General features: G+C 43.0%; 1 protein-coding gene across 2 annotated transcripts; it reads right to left on the bottom strand.

Moving 5' to 3' along the window:
* Positions 1–3,410: 3,410 nt before the first annotated feature.
* LOC124655961 (adenine DNA glycosylase-like) lies at positions 3,411–6,293 on the bottom strand. Of its 2 annotated transcripts, none has more exons than XM_047194783.1 (7): positions 5,940–6,293; positions 5,767–5,826; positions 5,002–5,118; positions 4,809–4,906; positions 3,888–4,432; positions 3,706–3,809; positions 3,411–3,623 (listed from the first exon to the last, which is right to left on the bottom strand). In XM_047194783.1, exons 1-7 carry the CDS (start codon positions 6,291–6,293, stop codon positions 3,531–3,533), a joined length of 1,371 nt encoding a protein of 456 aa, XP_047050739.1. In that variant the 3' UTR covers positions 3,411–3,530. The 2 variants fall into 2 exon arrangements, with proteins under 2 accessions (XP_047050739.1, XP_047050740.1); XM_047194784.1 differs by having other exon boundaries at positions 3,706–3,800.
* Between the last annotated feature and the right edge of the window lie 2,960 nt (positions 6,294–9,253).

The raw sequence follows: 9,253 nt of genomic DNA, 5'->3' as shown, positions 1-9,253 counted from the left end.
CAAAGGAGCCACACGCAGCAGCACGGTCGGGGAAGCAGGGAACCCTGGCGAAGATGCAGGCAGCACCACCGTCCCAGTGGAAGAGCCAACGGCGAGAACGGTCCCCGTCGTAGAGTCAGATGGAACCTGGAAAACCTCCACAACCTCCACCGGCGACGAAGGAATGTCCTACAATGGATTCGTTCAGACCCCGCTTGTGTACCCAAAAGATCTAGATCTAATGCTAGGGTTTGCAGAAGCTTACCACAACCGAAGTCATCGACGCGGACGAAGAAGATGACCATCCGCGGCCAGTAGCCGCTGTCGCCGCCGCAAGCCTCGCCGACCGTGCGGGTGAGGTAGAGCCGGCCATGTTGCTAGATCGGGAACGGTGGATGAGCTCGAAATGGGGGGAAATGGGGGATTTGGATTTGCCGGTGAGAGAGCCACCCCTAGATACGGTGACGAAAATTCAAGCGCGGTGACCGAGTTCATCCCGCCGAGATTTCGTTGTCCCACGCGAGCTCCCGCCATCTCCCGCGGTGGCTCTGCGAGGACGTCACGTTCTCCACTTCTGCGAAAACGGGGGTGGCTCGCTAGAAACGGCCGAATCGAGCGTTCCTCTAGGGCCTGGCCCGAGGGTGATTTGAGAAGCGGTTCCTGCAAGAACGCGGTCTCGGCCAGGTAACCAAATGAGCCGAAAAAAGCTAGGCCGATGCGAGCCAATGGGCATACAGGCTACCAAACACGCCATGTTGCATTCATGTGCATTCAAGCAAACCATACACGCAACTTCTTCAACTCAACCTCACTCCACAATAACCTCGCTGTCAAATAGGATTAAACATATAGCATCTACAGCTACCATGTTTTTTTGCAAATAGCGGAGCTAAAATGCTAATGGAAAGATCTTTCAGAAAATAAGACGCTAATGTAATTGCATCAGTTTATCTGCTTATGCCTAATTGGTTTGTATGATGGTCCTATTCCAAGTGCAACTTTGAAAATTCCTTCAAGGTTCAGGGGTAGATACTGCTCGTCTATTTTGTACATCTATTTCATAACACTTCAAAAGTGGTACCAAATAGCAAAAATCAGAGCTCTTATGAGAACACACAAATAAAACAGAGGTGGTTCATGTACTCCATCACAGCCTCGTCCTTTACATTTCAATCTCCAAACTTGCCCTTTTCTAGTTATCATGAACTAACAGAAAAAGAACATCAGATATGATACCTCAAAACTAATCCTGGGTGAATGTATAAAAGATATTTCAAAAAATTAAAAAATAGAAATTATTTTTTGCATGTAGAGGGACATGTGTGCGAAAGGGACATCTATAAGATGGCCAAGTTTAGGGAGAGGAAGACGAGGGATGTCAACGAAGTCAAATGCATCAAGGACGGAGATGATCAGCTTCTTGTGAAGGATGAGGCGATCAAGCGTAGATGGCGGGAGTACTTTGACAACCTTTACAATGGAGAGGCTGAGAGCTCTACCATTGAGCTAGACGACTCCTTTGATGATACCAGCATGTGCTTTGTGCGACGTATTCAGGAGTCTGAGGTTAAGGAGGCGTTAAGGAGGATGAAAGGCGGCAAGGCGATGGGTCCCGATGGTATCCCCATCGAGGCGTGGAGAGGCCTTGGGGACGTAGCGATAGTATGGCTAACTAAGCTTTTCAACCTCATTTTTCGGTCAAACAAGATGCCCGAAGAATGGAGGCGGAGTATTTTAGTACCAATCTTCAAGAACAAGGGGGATGTTCAAAGTTGTACTAATTACCGTGGAATCAAGCTGATGAGCCATACTATGAAGCTATGGGAGAGAGTCATTGAGCACCGCTTAAGAAGGTTGACAAGCGTGACCAAAAACCAATTTGGTTTCATGCCTGGGAGGTCTACCATGGAAGCCATCTTCTTGGTACGACAGCTGATGGAGAGATACAGGGAGCAAAAGAAGGACCTTCATATGGTGTTCATTGATTTGGAGAAGGCCTATGATAAGATACCTCGGAATGTCATGTGGTGGGCCTTGGAGAAACACAAAGTCCCAATAAAGTACATTACCCTCATCAAGGATATGTATGATAATGTTGTGACAAGTGTTCGAACAAGTGATGGCGACACTGATGACTTTCCAATTAGAATAGGGCTACACCAAGGGTCAGCTTTGAGCCCTTATCTTTTTGATTTGGTGATGGATGAGGTCACAAGGGATATACAAGGAGACATCCCATGGTGTATGCTCTTTGCGGATGATGTGGTGCTAGTCGATGATAGCCGAACGGGGGTTAATAGAAAGTTAGAGTTGTGGAGGCGAACTCGAAAGGTTTTAGGCTTAGTAGAACTAAAACTGAATACATGAGGTGCAGTTTCAGTTCTACTAGGCACGAGGAGGGAGAGGTTAGCCTTGATGGGCAGGTGGTACCGGAGAGAGACACTTTCCGATATTTGGGGTCCATGTTGCGTAAGGATGGCGATATCGATGAAGATGTGGGCCACCGAATCAAGGCTGGTTGGATGAAGTGGCGCCAAGCTTCGGGCGTACTCGTGACAAGAGAGTGCCACAAAAGCTAAAAGGCAGGTTTTATAGGACAGCTATCCGACCCGCGATGTTGTATGGCGCCGAGTGTTGGCCAACGAAGAGACGACATATCCAACAGCTTAAGTGTAGCAGAGATGCGCATGTTGAGATGGATATGTGGCCACACAAGAAAGGATCGGGTACGGAACGACGATATACGGGAGAGAGTTGGGGTAGCACCGATTGAAGAGAAGCTGGTCCAACATCGTCTCAGATGGTTTGGACATATCCAACGGAGGCCTCCGGAAGCGTCAGTGCATAGCGGACGGATAAAGCGTGATGAGAATGTTAAGAGGGGTCGTGGTAGACCAAACTTGACATGGGAGGAGTCCGTTAAGAGAGACCTGAAGGTTTGGAATATCGACAAAGATTTAGCCATGGATAGGGGTGCGTGGAAGTTAGCTATCCACGTTCCGGAACCATGACTTGGTTTCGAGATCTTATGGGTTTCAACTCTAGCCTACCCCAACTTGTTTGGGACTGAAAGGCTTGGTTGTTGTTGTTGTTGTAGAGGGACATGTGTGCACATAAAGCTTCACATAAAACCAACAATTTTTATGCTCTGTGTAAAAAAGACAAAAATGTCTCAAGAAATAGACTATTTTAGCTCCAAAAAGTTATCTTTTTTTACACAGGGCACAAAACATGTTGGTTTTTGCTGAAACAACTTTGCGAGCATGTAACATGTCAAGATATACACAAACCATTTTGTTTTACATGTTTAAATATGTTCAAAATGCATTTCAAATAAAGGGTGCATATGCACCCAGGTGCAGAAACACCCTGTCCAGAGTTAATAACTCCATTTCAAGGCAAATAAACATGACATAGAAATGCAAGGAATAAGTTTTCAGAAGGAATGCTAGAATCTGAATGACATTACGACCAATGGTTTGCTAATGTGTTAATCAGCAATCTAGGTACATACAAAATAATTTTACAAGTTACGTTAACTAAGGCTTATGTTACTGCTTTTGCCGTCTACTCCTTTTCCTCGTGGGTATTTGGCTTTGCTCCAATAGCTTTTTCTCCTTAAAAGCCTTCACCATGTTGTAAACCTGAAAGGAAACATCCAATTTATTTGTCAGTTCTGAAAAGAATCAGGGCCTTTTATATTCAAGAGATTTGAATTGCAATTACCTTCCGAATTCCAGATGTCAAGCCCATGGAATCGATTGAATTTTCATCGACAAGTTTCAGTTTCATGCTATCTTGTCCCTTGTTGCACACTTGACCTACATCACCTAGAACAGAAGAATTAGGCTGCAACATAGAAAGTGACTATTATGAGCTAACTCTAGTGAGGACAGCACATGATTCACCTTGGATCTTGAGAACCATCAGCTCCACATGCATCTTCAAGCGAACGTGGGAGAAAATGTGAACATGCTGACCAACATCCTCCCTGAGGACCACATCATATTTACGTTTAACGTCTAAATCAAGCCACTGCTTTAAATAATTATCCATCTCTTTTCTCCTGTTCAGCGAATCGGTCTTACTTTCATCAACAAGAACCGATGGGAACTCCCAGAGCCCAGCAAGCAGGCCCTCTTCTGGCCTCTTTATCAAGAGAAAGAGATTACATTGGCTTGCTGCCATTTCTTGCTCTAAACCTTGTGCAATTTGAACAACACAAACAGCAGCGAAATCATGACGTGGTTTGGCTTTGGGGACCACCCGTGGATAGTCTGTAACTCCAACCAATGGATTTTCCTGGGAAAGCGCAAGCGCTTGGCAGTGGCTAGAGACAGGGCACTCTGAGCAACCAGGCTTGGTCTTGCTGCATAATGTTGCTCCTAATTCCATCATTGCTTGGTTGAAGTCTCCTGGCCTTGATGGATCAACCAGTTGACCAGCAAGCTCCCTGTCATCCAGCAACAGTGCCCAAAAGTTATGTCTATAAGGCTTTCAAATAAAAAGTTAGGTATTTGGGGATAATGTTGCAGAAGGATCAGATTAATATGGAACCAAAAGTGGATATGGCTTGCACTTAAGCTACGTGGAAGTGTGGATATTGGCAACTTCGAATTAGGCTTAAATTGGCAGAGTTAATTGATGGTATAGCTCAGTACAATGCAGTAGCTGTTTGGTGTGGACGATAAATTACCATAATTTGATGGTATTTTGCACTAAGTGTTGAAATTGTTATTATTGCATATATGGCCATCTACTCCCTAATTAGTGCCACAATCAGCACTTCCATTGCTCTCCAGGGAATCAAAGAGGGTTGTGCTACTTACCAGAATCTCTTTATTGTTGACGATTCCTTTGGGTTATCAGCAATAGCAAAAAGTCTGCTGATAACACGTACAACATTTCCATCGACAAGTGGGGTGACCTATAGCAAACAAAAACACAGCAAAATCATTTGAATATGCATGGAAAAAAAGGCATGGAGCTAGTCAGTTAAAGATGATATATATGGTACACAACCTCATTGAAGGCTATAGACGCGATAGCTCCTGCTGTGTAGTCTCCGATGCCGCGAACCTGACGAAGTGTTGATGCTGTGCTAGGGAATTCCCCCTTTTCCGCAATCTGCTTTGCTCCCTACTTCCAACAAAAGGAAACACGTCATATGAGATAAAAAAGTAAAGACATGATATGCTTACTTAACTGCAGCCCCTGCATTCATGTAAAAAACACCAGCCCAGCACTTCTCACAACCACTACTAACCTCCCTATCAATCGGCATTCATTGTGCACAGAGCTAAAGATGATACACACACTCATGTTGCCATTTAGTCTTCTAAGGAAGAAAAAAAAAGGAATACTGCTTCCATCTAGAGATGCTCGTGCAAAATAGATTAAGCAGAAATGTGTGTTCCATAAACCAGCCACTAGGAATCCATTATCCTTAATTCATTATGCTGCAAGATCATATGACCAAGAAGTACTAAAGATAATTTTAACACCAAAATAAATCAGAAGAAAAGTTTCACTAACTGAATACCTATGTCAAGGATCTCTTTCCTCCCAAACTACCGAAAATGTTATCCAATGAGCTGATTGTAATGCAACGCCTATCATGAGCTAGCACTAGAATCTCCCTCATATGAAGGGGAGCCGAGTCGAACCTCCAAGCTCTCCCTGGCAAAACGTCAAACAGAACATGTGCGCTGTGAAGGTTTACTAAACTAGTGCACTACGGCTACTCCTTTTCCTAGGGTTTCAGGCAAATCTGTCTCCAAATCTTACCTCCAGAAGAAACCGCGCCCTCCTGTAGTACCCGAGCCCAGCCCACATCTCATTCACCTCCTGCAACAAGAACCACAAAACAAGACGACTCAAATACTCAATTTCCGCCCGAAACTATGAATCAAAGATTGAATCTTTCGCGCGCAGGAGATGAACATATTCCTCAGTTTCACCTCCTGCGTGGCGGCGGCGAGGGTCTCCACGGTGGGCCACCGCTCCATCCAGCGGGAGTAGTAGTCGATGACGACGGGCACCCTCGTCTGCTGCAGCATCACCTCCGACACCCACACCGCGTACGCCCTCTTTTCCCTGCCCTCGCGGCCCGGCGCAGCGGAGAATCGCCACGGAAGGTCGCGCCGGTGCGCGTCATACCACCGGAGCAACCCGGAACGCAGCGCGGCCGGCGCCGAGGCGGGGCCCACCAGGGCCGCGGAGGTCGCCAGGTCCTCGATGTCCGCGGAGCCGGCCTGCAGTTTTCTGGCGGGCCGCCGACTGGTGGTGACCTTGCCCTTAGGGCTCTTGGCCATGGAAGCGACGCGACGGAGCGGGATTTTGAAATGTCTCTAGTCTTGGCGCTAGTAGGGATTTGGGAGACGGAGAGCGAAGGGGAAGAGTACTCCCTTCCATTCCAATAAATAAGTTCTTCTAGTTTTTATGTGTTTTTTATTTTGATTAAAAGTTACTTTACATATAAAGATTTTCCATGTAAAATCAGCATCATTACAAATTGAATTTCAATACGAATTCAACGATATTAATTACGTACAATATAATTGATATTTTGTTGCTTAACTTTTTTGTCAAAGTTCGGCTTAAAATACGTGTACATCTTATTCATTAAACTGGAGGTAGTATTATACAAGTCAAAGTTTATTTAGCCATTTTTTTTGAAACATAGTACAAACAAACGGTCACACATTTTTGTAAACACACATATCACGTTCTATCCTGCCCCAGATCGAAGAACTTGCACTTAAATACTAAGAGACGGAAAAAATATGCCGAAGTATTTATTTAGATTGTGTTGAATGAAAATAAAAACTTCTTTGCCCTATAAACCGAGCCATAGTGATACTATTTATAAAAATATGAAAATGTCGGTACTAATTTATTGATTAAACAACATCAGTATGTCCTGAGTAGAATCTGGAAAACATGGAAAGAATAATTACAAAAACTAGATGACCCGGTGCGCCCCGGCGCACAAGCAAAAGCGAAACAATTTTGTAACCATAAGTTTTATCAGATGATGTTTGTTTAGTTGTCAACGGTTTAGTAGGTCTTTAAGAGCCCTCAAGTATATGTATAAGCAATACTATTTTTTAAGGAAAACTCGATCTCTCAAGTAATTATATAAAGATAACACATGTATAACGCAGCGGTAATTTTTTTGTTTGCATCCAACCATTTGTTTCATAGCAAACAGAAATGAATGTTTATAATATAGGTAATATCATATATTTTTTATGTTGTCAACACATTCAATAAGTATATATTAAGCAATGTTATTTTGTTCAATAAAAATACACAAGAATCATAATTAAGAAGCAGAGAACAAATGGCTATAAGTAATGTAGGTTTCCGAACTAATGTTGGCTATTGTAGGTTCTCTGCTCAATGATGATAACGATCGAATAGACCAAGATGTATGCCCCAAAAAAACATAAACTAACTCTACCATTTGAATAACAGGTTTGACGAAAACTTATTCGTAAGGAAATCAAAATCTCGGCTACTTTGTAGTCTCCAATTTGAATCTGCAGGCCATAAAGCTCCGGCACTTATATAGAACCAAAGGCACACTACAAAGATGCGTTAACCAGCCATGATACTAAATTTACATTAAGTATTACGAATAACAAACCCTTGAACTGATGCATTTTTTTTACACAAAGATGCGATAACCAGCCATGACTACATTAACATTAAGTACCACGAATAAACAAAACCTTGAGCTGATGTAGTTTTTAATCCAGGCTACGGAACCTTCACTATCGAAGAAGACCTGAGAGAGGCCTTCCGCGATGGCCCTAAAAACCTACATCCATGTTCTTCTATCTCTCCAGATATCCGAATAAGTAAAAAATACAGTAGCTTAGCGGTTACATATACCGTGGTACAATGTTTAGACGAAGGACCAAGATTCAACAAAGCCATAGAAAACTCCAGATCCTGTCAAACAAGGAGCAGCCTGTAAATAGTAGTACAATTTTGAAGCAAGCCCAGGAGAACATTTGAGGCAAAATAAATGGGTATTCTTAAAGCTCAATGGATAAAAAAAATCTACATAACAAAGTTTCATAGATTAAGCTTCTTGACAATGCGGCATGTCTAAATATGGTAGCAAATAATTCATTAGTTTGAGCCAGGTCATCGCGAAGCAAATAATTAATTAGGGCTTTTAGGGTACATGTTTTTTACCAAGAGCACCATAAGTTTTAATCTGTTAAGAATCATTGTTTTCTTCATAAGTACATACGAAGTAGTGCTATTTGAAACACCAGCTGTAAGAAGCAAAGAGCAAATGCCTATAGGTAAATAATTTAGGTTTCCGACCTAATGGAAAATTTCTATTTTGTTTAGTGCCAATGCATGCCTGTGTGTGCTACAAACAAATATTACCAGTAATCATCTACAAATCAGTTGCACAGCTCCCTGGTTTGGCGGTCCCGCCATAATCCAATCATTGAATCAAGCAGCGAACCACATGATCAAATAGCAACATAGTTATTATTATGTAATCCGAGTTAAGGCGACAACAGAAAAAAGGCATGCACTCTCTCCAAGCTAACTCACAACATAAAGGACAAAGGAGGTACACACTCTCCAAGATAACTCAAAATAGAAAGAATAGGTACACACACACTCCAAAGTTACTCACAGCTAGGGGTGGCAATAGGGCTCCACCGGGGAGTGCTTTCTCATCCCCATCCCCATTAAACAATCGGGGAGACATTTTTCCCATCGCCATCCCCATCGGGTACGGGGCGGGGATCAGGTTCCCCATTAACACGCTAAATTCAAATGATCTTTTACGGAAAACTGATCCGAACCAAATTGAGGCCTTAGGGACTTCTCTAATAGTAGTGCAGAATATTATTATCTCACACTGCCAGTTTGGTTTTCAGTTTGGTTTTCATCCTTTGAACTGGAATTAAGTAGATTATGTTTGTGGATTTACCTACGAAATATTTAAATAATTGGATCTATATCAGGTTATTCATAAAGTATGAGTACTATTTACCTTATTCCAGAACTGTCTTAAAAGAGTAGGTGAGATTTATTCGTCGATTATCCCTACCTATAAAAGAGTAGCTGAATTGGATTTGGGACTGGAAGGTCTTGGAGGCCGAGAAGGAAGGCGCCTCCGTAAATGGCCACGGAGAAAAATGATGTGGCCATTGATGATAAGCTGGAGGCTTGCGATTATTCAGTATAAAATGTAATTACTTCTGGCCAATCCTGCTATTCCTCTTCATTTTCTCCC

Source organism: Lolium rigidum, chromosome 5 (assembly GCF_022539505.1).
Source record: "Lolium rigidum isolate FL_2022 chromosome 5, APGP_CSIRO_Lrig_0.1, whole genome shotgun sequence".
In the NCBI taxonomy this organism is placed as follows: Eukaryota; Viridiplantae; Streptophyta; class Magnoliopsida; order Poales; family Poaceae; genus Lolium; species Lolium rigidum.
Note: the sequence above shows the minus strand (reverse complement) of the source record. Positions and strands in the feature narration are given on the sequence as shown.

Excerpts from the sequence above, each read along its gene's own strand:
- LOC124655961 (XM_047194783.1), bottom strand. The coding sequence starts at position 6,293 with ATGGCCAAGAGCCCTAAGGGCAAGGTCACCACCAGTCGGCGGCCCGCC. Across the intron at positions 4,907-5,001 it reads CGTCTATAGCCTTCAATGAG|GTCACCCCACTTGTCGATGG; the intron begins GTTGTGTACCAT and ends TGTTTGCTATAG. Across the intron at positions 3,810-3,887 it reads GATGGTTCTCAAGATCCAAG|GTGATGTAGGTCAAGTGTGC; the intron begins GTGAATCATGTG and ends CTTCTGTTCTAG.